We start from the raw sequence: 18,062 nt of genomic DNA, 5'->3' as shown, positions 1-18,062 counted from the left end.
TGGCAGGTTTGGGAAGCTGGACAATTAGCTTGACCCTGAAGAAATATAGGAGATAAAGATGGGGAAAGACAGATCTGAAAGGAAAAACTGAGGCCTCTTGAAGTTGTGTAAGATCTTACATCATGTCTCACAGTATATGTCTAAAAATCAAAAATTTTCTTCAAGATTGTCCTCTGCGATAGTCATTCTGCCCTAAATATGTACTGTGGGGTAACTGAACCTTCCCTGTGAAGAGCCTGAGGTCTGTTCCCTGCTTTGGGCTGAAAGAGACCCTAGATGATAGGGAATGACAAGAGAATGAAGTGGCCTGAGAGGATAGGGCTGGAGGAGAGAGAGGGGGAGTGGAGGCAAGGACATTGCCACGTGTGGAGAGCAGAGGGGAGGAGGGGAGAGCAAGGCAGGGGAGGCCATGCTGGGAATGGAAAGAATGAGGAGCAGCAGCATATTTTAGGGAGCAGGGAGGGACCATTGAAGAGAAAAAGCCCTAAAGAGAGAAAAAGAAAATGATACAGGGAGTCTGTTTAAGACAGGCGGTGCTCATTAAGGGGGCAGCCTGGAACACCCACATGCCTATCAGAAGCGTGTGAAGAAGTACAGGGTTCATGGACTCAACTTCACTCTCTGCCAGCCCTCCCCATGGTTCTTTCCCTCCTCGTCCCATGAGTCAACCCAACCCAAGTTTCTATTTTCTCCCAAGCAATCTTAATGCCTCGTACAGTTCCCTTTGATCATCTAGGGTGCAGACTGTCTCCCTGGCTAACCCCAAGGCTTTGTGACCAACCTGCAAGATATTATTCCAATCAATGTAAGATAAGCTCTTAGTAGGCTCAGCTAACTGCAATAATACAAGGTAACGGGTTATGGCTCAGAGTTCTGCACTTTTTTGTTTTTTGTTATTTTTGGTGCCATAGTGTTTGCTCACGTTTTAAAAAAATTAAATTAAAGCTTTCTGCAAATTTTTGAGGCAGAGCAGAAAGGAAGACTCATGGCTCTTTGAATTGATCAGAGGGACACAAAAATGGCTGTGCAGGTGACTACAGAAAATCCTTACTGGGAATTAATTAACTTCTATCCATTGAGGCTCTCTTTTCCTTTGGCTTCTAGGTAGAAGAACGGTCAAGGCTGAACCGACAGAGTTCACCTGCCATGCCTCACAAGGTTGCCAACAGGATATCTGACCCCAATCTGCCCCCGAGGTCTGAGTCCTTCAGCATTAGTGGGGTTCAGCCTGCTCGGACACCCCCTATGCTCAGACCTGTTGATCCCCAGGTATAATCTCTTCTTTATTTCACTGGGCATTAGGATGTATGATAAAACTCAGTAAAAGCCCAGGGGAGCCGCTGGGACTATGGCTCAGTGGTAGGGCACTTTCCTAGCATGTGTGAGGCACTGGGTTCAACCCTCAGCACCACATATAAACAAATAAAATAATGGTATAAAAAATACTACAAAAACAACATCAACAAAAAGCCCACGGGATTATAAAATGGATTTAGGCATAGGAGTAGTCAAATGACAACCCTTAATGTCAAAGTTATATAGCAACATAGAAAGTTCCACTGAATTTGAAGGATAGAGGAAAGAATGAGAAAGGAAAAAGCACCACCCTTCACTTGGAGTCAACCACACCATTCCTTCTTGGTAAACTGGCTCCTCTGAAGACTCCTAAGAGTTTTGCAAGGTGAGGACAAAAATCTTTTTGGTTATAATTACCAAGACTAAAATTCCTATAGACCTTTGAGGTCTACACACACACACACACACAGCCTTTTGTTTCTCGGTATTTTGCACTGGAGTCTGAACCTAGAAAAATTAAATGAACTTGGCATAGTAAAACGGAGTCTTCTAAGCCAGCCGTTTCCCCCAGCAAGCTTACCCCCCAACGGCTTCAGCATCACCCAGGAACTAAAGAAATGCAGAACGTCCAGCCCCACTCAGCACCTTGGGTGGGGCCTGGCAGTGTATGATTTAACAAGACTTCCAAGTGATTCTGCTGCCTTTAGAGTCTGCAAACCACTGTCTTAAGCAACTCAGTGAGGAAAAGAGATTATTTCACTTTTAGGAAAGGAGAAAATTTCTCGAAGCTCTAGAGGACTTTTAAATTAAATACGCCTGAAATGGAATATGAAGTGAAACAGAGTTTGGAATTCCATAGAAAGATATAGGTAATGCAGCTTTTTACACCTGTCTAGAGTTTCTTCCAGGCATCCACCTGTGTTAGGACTTTCCACAATGTATTTTAAGGTCACTTTTGAAATATGGAATACTATCTGAACAGGAGTTCAAAGAGCAGTGATAAAATCAAGTATTCTTTGTGATTTAAGTTCACCTCTAATCGATGGCATCCAAGATTTTTGAGAGTCAGCCAGCTCAACATAGCTTCTTCTGGGTTGTTTTTCTATGTACATAATTCTTTTATGCCTATCTTCAAAAGGATACATTTTTTTACAAGAACTTCTCTTTTAAAACCCCCAACTCTGACCTTATAAGGTTTATTTTTCCCCCCTGGGAGTTTAGGGAGTTTAGGAGGAGACACTTCTTTCTAAAAGTGACCAGAAAATGAAAAATATATTTTATACCAGCTAATTGGGGGAAATATTTTTCACGTGCCTCAGTTTTTGGTTTTATTTTTATTGATTGATTGATTTAGGTTCTTTTTAAAGTAAGTTTGTGTCTTGCAGTAGATATTTTTTAAATGTGCTCTGGTTTTAAGTCCTATTTAATGTATTTAGTGATGATATTTAGCATTGGTGTAATTTTCATTGATTCTGTTCCGATCGAAGCCTTAACATTCAGTGGAACTGGGCTTTGAGGACTCTCTCCAAATTGTCATTAATAACATGCCAACTAAAATTTCAGACTAGACAAGTTTGACAAGTCCTGTACAAAGCAGATACTAAACGCTTGTTGAATTCATGGTTTGAGTTAGAAAGCTCTCTAGATTTCTTTCTCAGCCAAGATCTATGGAACACCTTCCATAGATGGACACAGAGCTAAACTCAGCATGACAGGCGTAGCTCCTGTCTCCAGGGAACTGAGCTTCCTGAATGAGAGTGTTGGGTTAAAGAATCATTAAAGATAATAAAGTGCGAGCAGTGCTATGATAAAGGGGTAACCAGTGCCCTGGGTTCTGATGATTACTCTTAAGGACCCCTAGTATCACTTCAAGACTGCATGTCTTGTCTGCACAAGCAATATCACCAGATGGCCAGTGGTGAGACTTAGAACTCACAAGACACATCCTGGTGCCAAGCGATGGTTAATGCTGTAGATGGTCAGAGGCAGCAGCACAGAAAGCAGGACATGCAGAGGTTAGGCGTGTGGGCCATGGGAATTAGATACTAGGTCCCAATCCAGGCTCTAGCACCTGTCAGCTGAGGACTCACCATGTGGCTTAACCTCTTTGCATCTTATGATGCTCATGTGTAAGATGAGGGAAATGGTTGTGTCCACCTCATGGTGGACTCAGTGAGTTGACAAGAAGTTTAGAGCAGTCCTGCTTTTACAGAGCAACAACACTCTCAAAGTTAGGTGTTTTAAAGGAGGAAGTTTGTAATGTTAGAAGAGAAGTGTGTAAATAGATTGCTGGTCAATAAACGCAGGCTCAATACAGCTATTGTCACTAGCATCACACGATCCACGGCTTCTCAGAAAGCCATTTAACTTGTTGCCAAAACTCCAATTCAGCCCTACACATTGCTCTAGATGGGAGATTCTGAAGGGCTGTTTAAAGTGTGCTGTGGGCATGATGGACCCTGTAATTCAATTCTCAGGCCCTGGAATTTTTTCCCCTCCTTCAACTGATTGAGACACTGGCAGATCTTCTTCTAATAATGTTGCTCTGATGTTGGTTTGTGCTTAGATCCCGCAGCTGGTAGCTGTAAAATCCCAGGGTCCTGCCTTGACCGCCTCCCAGTCAGTGCATGAGCAGCCCACGAAGGGCCTCTCCGGGTTTCAGGAGGCCCTGAGCGTCACCTCTCACCGCGTGGAGATGCCACGCCAAAACTCGGACCCCACCTCCGAAAACCCTCCTCTCCCCACTCGTATTGAGAAGTTTGACCGAAGCTCTTGGTTACGACAGGAAGAAGACATTCCACCAAAGGTAATGTCACCATCGTGCCACCATCCCCATCATGATGGTCATGAGCACACCACCACTGGTCCACCATGAAAAGCCTGGTGATGCTGACTTCCTCCCTCCTCATGCTTGTCTTGGTCCCTCCTCATTCCCAAGCTGCGACTTGGATTATCACTTTTCATTTCTGACTGTCATCTCCCCAAAAGAGCTGAGACTCAGGTCAGTTGAATGGCTTAGAAGTATGTGTCCTGTACCAGAATTGGCGCTCTCAACCCAAGCATTCCAGACCACTTTACTATCCATATTAAAAATAGAATAATGGATATTTCCAATGATGACCACATCTACTTGTAGACAAGTTGAAAACATCCAGATAAAAAGTAGAACATTTATTTAATGTAAAACTAGATTTCAGGAATTCAGAAGGTGCTATTTGCCCTTGCAAACTTCTGGTTGGCTCCATGTAAGGACAGCTTCTTCTAGGCTAAGTCACAATTCAGTTCCAGCCCTGATTAATTACTAAGGATGAAACTTTAGGGTAAAATACCAGCCTTTCCACTGGACAGAACAGTCCTGAGTTCGAGTTCTTTTGTTCTCCTGTACCAAGTCATTGTTAGTTCCCAGAAATGTTTTGGACTGGGACTGTAACGGGCTACAAACAACAAGATGTTTTTCAAAATACTGAAAACATCTTTATATTAGTTTCTTCCTAGTTCAGGAATCCCCTTTCTCCTGAACTCAGTGTAGAGAGCTGTGACAGATACATGGAATGACCCACAATTTCCAGGAAACAATGCCATCATTAATTCTATGAAAAAAGATAGTATAATATTACAGCAGAATTCTATTATTTTGAAAATGAAAACAGTTGATGATGGCTTTTTTTTTTTTGGTGGTGTCCTCCTCTTGTTGAAGCAGAAGTACCATCAGAAAAGGTTACTTAGGAGCAAAGATTAATGTGACAAATGAGGTAAGTCAGAGAGACGGAAAGTGGAAGCTATTGGTCCACTCTAAATACATACAGCTGTGTATTTATTTGTAAAGGAGGTGGAAACTCCAAATTGATTCAGATACTTAAGTTTTAATAATTAAATTAGACTCAACTCTTCCAATGTTCATGTTTACGAAAAGAAAAAGGGAAAATAGCAGTAGTAATATTTAACTTGAATGGATGGTAGCACCGCTGTGGTCACTCTCCTTCACTTCCTCATCTTTATATTAAAATGGGCTGTAATAAAAAAATTAATTTTTCAAACAGAGGCTGACACTTTACGCTGAAAGTCATTTTCTACACTAGAAGTCATAATGTGACTCTTTCAAACCGTGGACTCCTTTGGTACTCTGACAATATTTGATTTCATAAAAAAGGGTTTGCATGAGTTTCATCAAAGGAGACATACTTGAATCTACCTTGAGCTTTTCCCAGATAAGCTAATAACTCATTTTCCTGCTGTACCTCACAGTCTCCTTGGTATTCACACAGACTTTTTGATGGCCCTTTCAGTCTTCAAAAAGTCTTCTGACCTGAGGGTTTAAATGGTAATTGCAGGTTAATTAGCAAGTGGAAATTTCAGGGAGCCATTGTATCAGGTTCTCCAGTCTCACTGAAATGACTTAATGTCCTGAGTTCTAGCCTGATATCCCAGTTTCTCTGTGGATTTCATAGCCTGTTAGAGGTAATGTGAGCTAAAAATGGAACTGGGCATTGTCTGGGCGGCTTTCATCTGATGCAGCCACCAGTGAGGTAATGGTACCCTGAAAAGGTTTCAGGAATCTACCACTCTTGGCCAAACTAGAGACGTTAATCACACAGAGCTCAGAAAAATCAAGACTATTAACTTAATCTGTCTTTAAGTTTGCTTTTAAGATTGGAAATCACCCTCCTTCATGGTTGCTGGTATGCTTCAGAGTCTTTGGTCTGCAGATCTTTGTTTGGTTTTATTTGGGGAGTTGAATATTTCTTTGAGGAACAAATAATATATAATTCTTCCATATTTCAGGTAGTTTCTGTAACTTCTGCTTATCATTATAAAGGAGTAAGATTTTCAGAGAGGAGCCTGTGGTCACTGTTTTCTGGAAAATATTCCTGAATTCTGCTTTTCTTCCAGGTGCCTCAAAGAACAACTTCTATTTCCCCAGCATTAGCCAGAAAGAATTCTCCTGGGAACGGTAGTGCTTTGGGACCCAGACTAGGCTCTCAACCCATCAGAGCAAGGTAAGGGAAGGAAGGTGACAAGTAAAGGAAGAAGCTTCATCCGCCATTGTCATCATTGCTTTCCTAAAAAAAAAAAAAAAAAAAAAATTAAAAAAAGTCCCCTGTTTGTTTGTTTTTTTGCTTCAGAAGCTTGTTAACTTACCACCTGGACGTTAAGCATTGACGGACCAGACCACATGCCTCTTGCCACTTCAATAAATCTTAGAAAACAGTGTTACGGTGGGGGTCCAAGAATGAATGAAGCGACTGGATGAGTGAATGAAGCAACCCAGGAGGCAGTCAGGTGTATTGAACTGACAGTTTTTAAAATCTAGGAGCAACATTGCAAATATAAATCAGATTGCAGTATCCCGAACCGTAGCTTCGGAGTCCCATTTGAAGGGAGTCGGCAAATCAAAATGGTCTGTTATGAGGTGATTTTTAGCATCCAGTCAAGAAATGAGCCCTGGGAACCATTGAGACATTACAAAACAACTGCAAGGAAAAGAGTGACCAACTGCAGAGCTCCTCCAGCCTGGCACTTAGGAAAGGACCAGCTCCAGTAGGGAGATCACTTATTGGGCATTGTTGAGGGTCTCTGAAATGCAGTTATGCTTTCTCCGTTATTCTCTGCTCTCCTTCCAGAATTTTCCATCAACAATGTATACTCTTATAGTCAGGAAATTGCATCCACTCCCACTGGTTAGTATAGCAGTCTCGACAAGCTAGAAAGTAAGCAATATCTTTGCAGTATCTGGGCAGATTTTATGTGGTAACAGATGCTGTTTGCTGCTGCCGTTCATCAAGCTTCCCTCAGATTTTTCATGATGAATACATTCCTTTTTAGGATCCACTGAAATAGCAAATGGCCTCTGCTGAGGCTATAAAAAGGATGAGCTTGGGCAGGCTGTTTTCTTCTCCTTCATTGTGTTCATAATAAGAGAAAGACCCTCCTTTCCTAGTAAGAGAAAGAGAGAGACTAGAAATGAAGCTTGCAGTTATTTGTACACATTTTAAAAATATGGAATGTTTTTGATCTTAACGCTTTTTCTTCTTCACATGAAAAGCCGTAGGAAGGGGTCAGTCCATAAATAAGATGAAATTATGCTAAGAGCAGCATGCATCCCTTGAGGGCAAAGATGCTAGCTCATTCCGAGTGGAATTACCAATCACAGGAGGCTCTGAATGAGCCATTTTTTTCTTCCCAGTGACTTGTCAGACTCACTCTGAGCTGGTGTTGCTAAGCAGCACCAAGCAGACCCAGACACACTGTGGCTGGGGAGCCAGAGGAATGCCAGCCCTGGCTCTCCAGCAAACTTCCTCCATCCCCTTCCTAGAGCAGCAATAAGCCCCCGATTGTCAGGGCTTCTTGCTCTTTTGAACCCTGCCCTTAGGGCTCTGTTCATTAAATCAGTTGCTTAGAATTGAGGTTTCTTTAGATCCAGAATTATTTCAACTTTTAAGTATTTTTCCTTCTGTCGACCAAAAAGTAAAAAGAAAGATCTACCATTATGTAGTCAAATAAAAGGCAGCTTTCTATTCTCTCCAAAGTGAGATTTTAATGACATTGGGGCCCCATCTAATCAGTGTTTGATGGTCAGATGATTATAAAATATGAGTTTTTACCTGGAACCACTTAAATATTTTTACCTTTTTTTTTTCAATATTTCCAATATTTCTCAATAGTTCCAAAGAATGCATGAGATATGGTCAACAATTTTCTACTTAGGTAGAAAGGAAGCAAGCTAAAATGTAATAATTATTTACCTACAGTGGAAGAAAATTTGGGACTGTGGAGAATCCCTCTCTCTGCATGTGGAACAGTCCAATAGAACACCCCCATGTCTTGCTAACACATATCTCCATGTGACCAACATTTAAGATGTAAATTAGGTTTTGCATCTCCAGATTGGATTGCATTTATAAAAGCTTAAAAATACAGTTTACTGTATAGAGATAGCTCTCATTCACTTTTCCTGGGTAATAAACCACCCCAAAACTCAGTGGCCTGAAAGATAGCAGTTTATTTCGCCTATACCTCTTTTCCACAAGGTCTTTCATCTGTGTATCTTTACCCCTTAGCAATCTCAGAGCAGCATTCTAAGAGTGACACTCCAGTACACACAGATCTGTTTTTTGTTTTGTTGCAGTACTGTGCATCAAACCCCCACATAGTATTTTTTTTCCTTTGCTTCACCTTTGTTGCTGTCCCACTGGCCACAACTCTGAACCATGGAAAGGTACCACATAATTTCATGGACAGGGAAAAGTGTGATTACCTGGGGCTTCTAAACTGCATTTCTTATTCTTGGTTGATAGTCCTTCTTTTCTTCCCAGTCTTTTCTTTGAAGTGATAATAAGGGAAATTAAAAAATTAGCAAAATTAGAATAAATGCCAGTGAAAGCTATAGTTAATTAGGGACAGATTCAGGAAACTTCTGTTATTATTTTTAATTCATTTGCTAAATTTAGCTAATATGTATTAAAAATCTGCTGTATGCAGGGCTGCACACAGCCCTGGGACCCAGTGACTCCAACCAAGACTGCCTGAGTCATAGGGCCTACTATTTCCTGCTATAATTAAGGTATACTTAAGGGCAAATTATATTTGTTTGCCTCACCTTTTTGTTGTTTTTCTTTGGTGTAAATATGTGAATTAGCTTATTTGTAAAAGGCAGACCCTCTCTCTTCTCCTGTGGCAAACTTACAGACCCCAAGTTTAAAATAACAGTGTTTCAACACCAAAGGATCTCAGGCTCCCAAGTTACCATATGGAGAAGAGCCATCAAGGAGAGCAGTTTGCCCTATGGATGATATGATGTGTGTGAGAAACAACCCATTTATGAAACCAATAACAACCACCAAAAAAAAATTGGCAGATTATAATGGTTAAGAAGCTCGGATTTTTAATATTAGTACTAATATTAAACAGAAACTGCAGAATGTGTGTTTTGTATTTGATAATTTGGAAAACAGTACATTTGAATAAAAAGAAAACTCCTTCGTATCCTTGAAGGGAAGACTCTTGGCAGTGTCAGGCAGTATACTGACATGTAGCTGTTACAAAATAAAAGCAGAGCTTTATTCTAAATACCCTTCCTTCTCCCAGAAACAACTCCCTGGTATTTCTTCTGCTATCTACGCACACTGTACCAAATCAGAAAAAGTCCTCTAGAGAGCATGCTTTTGCAGTTTTGAGCAGGTTTAGCTGTGCTGCAGTCAGTTGCTCAACCAAGTGTTATTGGGCAACCTTTGCAGGTCTTTGTTTATTTAGTGAACACCTCTGGAGCACTTATATGTATGGTATACTGCTCTAAGTGCATTGCAAATATTAAATGTTTAAACTCTATAGCAACTCTGTGAAGTAGTGACTGAAGTCATCCCCATGTTTTAAATGCACAAACTGAGATAAACAAAAGTTGAGCAAATTGCCCAATGTGATGAAGTTAATAAGGCGGTATTTGAATTCTGGTAGTCTTACACCAAAGTCTACTCTCTGAAGTGCCACTTTATGTTGATCACAGGACCAGTGCAGCTGCCACTGCTGCCTGGTTTTCCTAGGGGAAAGGGACCCTTGATTCATTGACGGACTCCACACTGTTTTTCCTGTTTCTCACTCTGGGGTAGATGAATGTGTTGACGTTCCTCCTAATCCTAAGATTATCGATCCTTATTCTGTGAGACTCAATACCTTGTAAATATCATTGTCTTGGGAGACGTATTTATACTCTGAACTCTTACGCACTCAAGCTGGAACTGGTATTGTCTGTCACATGCTGGTGATGATTCCCTTCCTAAATGGCTGAAGTCTTGGTGATCCCACAGTTCAGTGACCCCAGGCAACCATCCTGGCTCCTCTTTCTCCTGTGTATACTGCTGAGCATTGCTCAAGCTGCCAGATCCAAGAGCGGTTCTCACCTACCCTGTGGATAATCCTGTCAGGGCAATCAGTTGAGTTTAAATCAAGTTTTGATAACTAGATTGTTTTTAAAACTCCCAGACAGCTTAATATTTAACTTTGATTCATGTGTTCTTTTAAAGCAAATTAAAATTCGATCAAACAAGTATACTCAGAATATAAAAAGATTTAAATTGAGCCAGAAACACCCAGTCAAAACCCAATGACTAAAAGCTTAATTTCAAAATAATTCTCTGTCCCATCCCAAGCCTATCTTCTTATGACTTGTTTATTCTCATTGACTGTATCATCAGAGAACAAAGTAAAGTGAATTTTGGCAGCCAGCCAGTTAATTAAAAGACTTGGCCCAAGTACTTGGGCACAAAATCACTTTGTAATCCTCATTTTCTATTTTGACTTTTTATATGATTCAAGTGGATGGAATAATTGCCACATTTTACTTTACTATGTGTTTTATAGACCAAACATCATTGTCTGCACAATAGCAAATGTAGGAATTAAAAGTTAGCATTTAAAGAATTCTATTTGGATGTTTTCAAATTTTTACATGTTTAGATTGAGTAGACTCAGTAATACATGAACAAGAGAAATCTATTATTTAATGGAATTCTTCTGAAATTGAACCTAGAGCCTTTATCTCAGACCCCTTGTACCCAAAGCCACACCATACATACATAATAAAGAAAAGAAAAATGTGAACAGTATGACATTTTCTCAAATTGCTAGTGTTTGACAAAAAAAAATAAAAATAAAAAGGTAGGAAAGCATTGTAAGTTCTCCCTTTTTCTATGGGTGGTTACATAGAAACCAAAGACTTCATTTAGTCTACCCCAGCAAAAATAGCAGCCTGTCAAGATCAGCACCCACCCTGGTTAGCTCCAGTGGGAGGACTTGTGCTAATGAGGCCCAGGTCAGGGATTTAATGCCCATGGGATCCAATTAGCTTCACATAGGAAGAGTCTCTGAGCCCCATCAGAGATGCATGCTCATCTAAACTGATTCTGCTAATGCCCTTGCTCTTGTTCTTCGCTGGGACAGCCCTGGCCCAGGCCTCACCATCTAACATGGCAACAGCCTCTCACTGTTCTGCCTGCCCTTCTCCTCGCCAGTCATGCATAGGCCTCCCTTGGGGGATGCACCTTCTCTGCCAGGCTTTAAAGGCTGGTGCCTGATACGGCTATAACCTGACCTTTCCTTCTGATCACCCTCCTCTCCAACTTGGCACTCCTTCCTGTTGGTGTCCCCTCCACACCCACATACACCTGGAAACCCCAGCCCTAGTCTTTACACAGGCTCTTTCCAGCCTCCCAGCTTACTGCTCCAAGACCCAGTCAAGCTCTCCCTCCTTCATCCCACTGCCCTTGACCCCTCCAGTCTGCAAGAATTGTTCCCCAAGCTCCAGCAGTATTTACAGCCTCTTTCACAGACAACATTCAAAGTTACCATGTTTAATGTTGTCTCCATTGTGTGTATCTCATTGCCACCATCATGTTGTAACTTGAGTGTTCGCCCTGTGACCTGTGTTTCTCCATCCCTCTTCCCAATCCAGTGAGACTCACAAAATAAATGCTTACTAGAAAGATTTTGGCTAAAGAGTCAAAGAAATGCTACATCTGTATACATATGTGCACTTACACATACCTAAATTCATGCCTTTCACCCAAGAATTCCATTTCCAGGAAATAGAGATATGATTTAGTATTGGTGTGCAGACAGATGATTATCTCATCATTATTTGTCACAGCAATGTATTGGAAGCACCTTAATATCTAAGAGCAGGGGATGGCCAAACTAATTCATCTATACAATGGACTATAATGCAGCCATTCCTTTTTTCCAAAACATAAGAAAATGCTCACAATGCAGTATTAAAAGCTAAAAAAAAAAGCAAAAATAAAAACTAAATATATGATGTGCTGCCATATATACAAAAGAAAAAAGATGAGAAGATAATTTACCAAATAGTGAAATAAAGTTGAATGTCTTCTTTTTCAGGGATTTTGAGTGTTGCTGCCTATATTTCAAGTTTAGTATAATGCACACAGGAAAAAGTCAAGGAAGCTTCCCTTTAAGATTCACCATCTCAGAGCTAGTGCTTTTAGTGTAATGACTGAAAGATTGAGTCAGGAGTTCATTCCCTGCATGCCCAGGAGCTGGCCAGGAGCTCCATGAGGAAGTCAAGCTGCCATCTTCTGAGACTCCTTCAGTGCATGGTATCTTGAGTGCCCCCTTTACCCCTTGACCTTGCAGACAAGTGCTGTACGGTGCTGCTCCACCAATGGCAAGTTATTTCCCCCCAGGCTTATTGATGAACAGCTGACAAATAAAATTTACACACACACACAGCATCAATGTGATGTTTTGAATCTGTATAAATTAGCATATCTATCATTTCACATAGTTTTCATGTTTTCTGATGAAAACATTTAAAATCTACTTCAAGTATACATTATTACTAATTATAGTCACATAGTGTACAAGAGATCTTCAGAACTTATTCATCCTAACTGAAACTGTTCCCTTTGATCAGCATCTCCCTGGTCTCCTCCTACTGATCCCAGAGGCCCTGATAACCTCGTTGCTTTTCAGAGTTGGACTTGTCCACATATGAGGAAGATCATGTCATGCTTGCTTTTTTGTGTGTCTGATGTTTTTGTGTTTAAAACACATATGTGACGGTGGCACCGGCCTGCAATCAGGGGCTTGGGGAGCTGAGGCAGGAGGATCACAAGTTCTGGGCCAGCCTCTGCAGATTAGCCAGGCCCTAAGCAACTTAGGGAGACCATGTCTCAAAAAAATAGAAAGTACTGGAGATGTACTCAGTGGTTAAGTACCTCTGTGTTCAATCCACAGTGTGTGTGTGTATGTGTGTGTGTGTGTGTGTGTGTGTGTGTACACACACATATACAAACATGTACATATACACAAACACACATATATATATATATATATATGATATATGGCCATATTAATTTACATTACCATCAGCAGTGTGCAAGTGTTTCATTTTCTCTGTATCTTATCAACACTTATCATCTCATTCTGATAATTGCCATTCTAACAGGTGTCAGGCGATAACTCCTTGTGTTTTTAATTTGGTTTCTCTATGCTTAGTGATGTGGAGCATTTTTACATAAGTCTGTTGGCTATTTTCTGTCTTCTTTTGACAGATGTCCATTCAGATCCTTGGCCCATTTTTAAATCTATTTGTTTTCTTGCTATTGTGTTGAGCTCCTTATATATTTTGGATACGGAACCCTTATCAGATGTGTGGTTTGAAAAACTGGCCAAGTCTTGAGGATGTAATCAATGTGCTCCACCACTGCAGCAACCCGGATCTCCGGAGAACGGAGCCAGTCTTGGAGAGCCCCTTGCAGAGGACCAGCAGTGGCAGTTCCTCCAGCTCCAGCACCCCCAGCTCCCAGCCCAGTTCTCAAGGAGGCTCCCAGCCTGGGTCACAAGCGGGATCCAGTGAACGCACCAGAGTTCGAGGTAAAACCTATCTTACCTTTCCCCAGGGACACTGTCCGTGGAGGAAAGCCACGGGTGGAAAGAGGGGTCTTTATTGACCCTGGTCCCGGTGTGGTCATCACTCTGTGACCCCAAATAGCCCCTTTGCTGCCTCAGTCTTCCACAGGGACTGGGTCACCATCCTTCATTGTGTGGACCAAATTCTTGCTAGTTTCAGGTACTAGTGTTTTCCAGAGAAACCGTCAAACTGTGGTCTTATTTAAAAATAGTTACTAGTCACTGAATTTCCATTTTTATTTGATTGCCTTTAGAATTTTATGTACCTCTGAATGTCCTGTTCCCAATGTGCCAATCATCCCTTTTAGAATTCTGAACATAGTTCATAATTCTAGGTATTTTTCAAAATGAAATTTAATAAAGACTAACATTTAGAATAAATACACTTGAGGGAAGAAATAAGATTTCTGACTTGAAAAAAATATATTTGACTTTTCTGGTTATTAGATAGGTAAAAATTAGTCTCTCTAAGCATTTAATGCAAATCATTCATCACTGTTTACTTTTCATTAATGGAGAATCTTATTGAAAACCATTAATATTGTACATGTAATTATATGTAATAATACATTTTCTAGCTAGTCAAAATTCACTCTGGATCACCTTCTGCAAAAGGTGATGAAAACCAGTACTTTTGAAGTGCATTTAATAAATATTTATATACTTATAAACCACTTTGTTCAATGAGAACCATGTCTTGTTTATTCTTTCTTGGCCTCTGCAGTGGAGACAACTGTAGTTTATGTCCTAGTATCCCTTTCCGGTTGTAAATAAATGGAATCGCCCTGTGTCCATTCTTAATAGCTTGGTGTCTAACACCTGATATCCATGTCGGTGACTTGGGACATAGACTGGCCCACGGCTGCCCCTATATACATTCTTCTGACTTTTGTTTCATAGACCAGAGCTATGTATGTCTTTGTGTCTGAACACAAATTTTCTTAACTTAGAAAAGTGTCATTCCCTTCTATTCACAAGCAACTTAATTAGAGCAAATACTAAAGAAAACAAAAATTATATATATCATTTTATTCTCTGACCTAGATGAGGTTTAATTCTTCATATTCTTTCCTTCAGTTCCTAGTTCTGGATTTAAAGTGTTTTTGTGTCCCTGGTATGTCCCTGCATAGGAAAGACCACTTTAAAACACAACAAAATATCTCTTGTACCCTGGACTGTGTCTTTTCTACCTATAAGCCCATCAACAAAAGAAAAGTTGGGAGCCTCCCCCACCCTTACCTCTTATTCTGGAGCCCTTCACTTTATCACCAACACTTTCCTACCCCCACCTCATTCTTCCTTCCTCAAAGGTCCCAGACCACTTCCAGTCCTGTTTAAAAATTATTCCGCATAAGGGTTTTTTTTCCCTACAAAATTACATCCTGGTGAGTAAGTAGTAAAAGAGGAAATCAAGCATAGAACCTTAACTTGGAAGCTGGTTTAGTGTAGTGATGAAGAACAGAACTTGGAGAACTCAGAAAGAATCCCCACTTAACCCATAATAGCATCATGACTTCAGGCCAGTTGTGTCATCTTTCTAGTCTGCATTCACCTGTAATATAGAAAAATAGTGCCACACCACTAGGTTGGAGCAAGAATTAAATGAGATAATCGACACAGAAAGCATGGAGCCCTTTACCTGATACATGGGTACTCAGTTCATGATGGTGGTAGTGTGCTTGCTACAGTTTTTCTTATTATTACTACCGACTTCTAGGTTACAGGTCTAAATGTGTCTTCCTTATTTTGTCTGAACATTTATTATTTTTCCATGTATATGCTTGAGGATTTGCCTAAGTGAATGACAAGTCCATCCAGTAATCCTGAGGGGGATGATACTCCATTGATGGCTCACCTGGGGCATGAGTCTGCATTTTTTGATGGTCCTGTCTCTCTTGACCCTCCCTTTTCCCTCTAGCCAACAGTAAGTCAGAAGGATCACCTGTGCTCCCCCATGAGCCTTCCAAGGTGAAACCAGAAGAATCCAGGGACATTACCCGGCCCAGTCGACCAGCTGTGAGTGCCTTCCTCTATGAGTTTTTAAACTCTTTTAATTTACCGGAGAACCCACAACATAAAGCAGTCGGGGATACATTCATGATTATAATGAGCAAAAATTGAGATGAATAAAAGAAAGGATGCTGGGAATGTCCAGAGGGAAGGGATACCTGATTTAAAAAGAACTGAGCAGATCTCGGATTGTGTCCTCTGCCTTTGAATGTTTTGCTGATCATCAGTGCTTCTTTAGAGAGTAAAGCAGTAAGAGGAATAACTCGTGTCTTTCCATAATTTCTGCTCAGAAATGGCAAAAAAGATGTTGAACTAGCAGTTAAGGATGCTCGAGCACTTACTATGGATTTCTCTTATCTCTTCTGCTCTTTCTCATATTATTTTCCATATGAATGAACATTACAGTTTTTCTGCTACTTTTCTTGCCTTCCGGAGCTGTTTTATGGATCCAAACTTGATAAGCATGGTGTGAACGGGGACCTAACAATTTGAAATCCAGCATCATTGCTGGACACCATGTACACTTACAGAAAGAAATAAGAGCATGCAGGCTGAAATTTGAAAGTGGAAAATTTAATTGGGAAGAGTTACTATCCACCCAATTTATTTCAATTTTCTGAGACTCTTTTCTACAAAATGAATGTGAAGCCTTTTGGGTTTATTGTGTTCTTTTTTTTTTTTTTTTTTTTAAGATCTTAACGTAAGGAGGTATACTGAATAATACTGAAAGAAATGTGCATGGTCCTGGGTTGAACTTCTCTTTGCCTTTTGTCTTTCTTAGTTTTGTTCTAATGATTGCAATTCTGAGTCTAACCTGCTTCCTTTCTTCTGGATTTTCCCCTTCTGTGGATTCTTCTGGATTGGGTCCCTCTTATCTCAGAGCTATAAGAAAGCTATAGATGAGGTTAGTATTACCTTTTCTTGGTCATACTTTCACAGAATGTAAATATTAAATTAATTTCCTGATGTTGACATTCAGAAGAGGCTGGGGGAATCACAAGTTCAAAGTCCAGTCTTCTACTGGGAGGAGAGCCCCTTCGATGGAAGGCAGCCTGAGACCTTCATCCCTCCCCATGTAAAGCTTACAGCCTACTCTCAGAAAAATGTCACCTTCCCAATGTTCCATCTGGCTAACACCAAGTGTTAGTGCTTTATTAATGGCAGAGTTTCTCCTTCCAGTACCTTCCAATAGCAAACCTGTCCTCACCAGTCTTGCTAAGAGATGGCTCTCTGGTTAATAAAACCGCTAAAAGAGAGAGACAGACAGACAGACTGACAGACAGACAGACATCATTCCAGGGCACTCCAAATTTATAGTGTGTGATTTGTGAACAAGGAGTTACTGAGTATTGTTAGATTAATTCTGTGGGGCATTAACAAGAGCATCAGCAGCAACATCAATTTTAGTTAATGAATCCTGGTGAGTTAAGTGACTTTATTTCCTTATCTGTGGAGACATTTTTCCATTAGAGAAGTATATGGCTTTGCCAATCGGAGGTAGCTTGCTAAGAAGGATGACTGCCTCACTGCTGTTTGTCAGGCCTGCATGAGTACAGCATAGTGGGATTTCTTTTCAGAGCCAGACCTTGCAGAGTCCTCAATGCATGGAATCTGAAGTCTATCCTGATGGCTTTAAGGCTGAACCTCTGCTGAGCATTATTTTTGTGAAATTACATGGAAAAAGCACTGGCTTGGGGGATCAGCAAGCTGCATTTAAATCTTGGCTCCCCCAGAAAATAGCTGGCTAGTATGAGTCTCATAACCTCTCTGGGCCAGAGTTTTTTCATCTGTAAAATGAGGATAAAAACACCTGCCCAACCTCAACTATGAGATTGTTTAGATCACTCAAGGTCATGTGTGTAGAAGTACTTTGTGATGCGTAAAACCCTATGAAAAACCAAGAAGTTGTCATGATTGTTAGGATTTGGGCCTGAGTCATAGAGCTGGTCTCAAGTGGGAAGAGCACATTTCTATGCATCTGGGCTTTACCAGATAGCCTCGCTTTTTCAGAATTAGGACAATCTCACCATTCAGTGATTTATAAAGTTATCCTAGGTAAAGGATTATTGTTTATAAAGGAATGAGCCTCTACATGTCTACCGTGTGGGGATGGTATTTACGGAGAGGGAAGAGAGGAATATTCTTAATGGCTCTCTGCCAAGGCCTTGCCAGATCGTTTCCCTCATAATAGTGAGAAGAATGGGAAATTGTCACAACTTTTGACAATTTTTTCCCAGAACAGGTGAAGAAAGAGAATTATTTTCTGATGCCATGGTTACCAGTAAAATGGTTGAGTGTTTATGCACAATTCAAGGCAATTTTATGAGTCCCAA

General features: G+C 40.6%; 1 protein-coding gene across 2 annotated transcripts in view; it reads left to right on the top strand.

The window, feature by feature from the left end:
- Tnik (TRAF2 and NCK interacting kinase) overlaps nucleotides 1-18,062 on the top strand; it is a 380,291-nt gene that overhangs the window by 314,609 nt on the left and 47,620 nt on the right. The window contains exons 16-21 of one of the 2 annotated variants that reach the window (XM_026394974.2): nucleotides 1,105-1,269; nucleotides 3,863-4,102; nucleotides 6,187-6,293; nucleotides 13,520-13,683; nucleotides 15,638-15,735; nucleotides 16,610-16,633. In XM_026394974.2, coding sequence (XP_026250759.2) covers nucleotides 1,105-1,269; nucleotides 3,863-4,102; nucleotides 6,187-6,293; nucleotides 13,520-13,683; nucleotides 15,638-15,735; nucleotides 16,610-16,633 — 798 coding nt within the window. The remainder of the gene's footprint in view (nucleotides 1-1,104; nucleotides 1,270-3,862; nucleotides 4,103-6,186; nucleotides 6,294-13,519; nucleotides 13,684-15,637; nucleotides 15,736-16,609; nucleotides 16,634-18,062) is intronic. The other variant, XM_026394975.2, reaches the window with a different exon arrangement.

This window comes from Urocitellus parryii, chromosome 2 (genome assembly GCF_045843805.1).
Source record: "Urocitellus parryii isolate mUroPar1 chromosome 2, mUroPar1.hap1, whole genome shotgun sequence".
NCBI lineage: Eukaryota > Metazoa > Chordata > Mammalia > Rodentia > Sciuridae > Urocitellus > Urocitellus parryii.
This window is presented reverse-complemented; position numbering and strand designations above follow the sequence as displayed.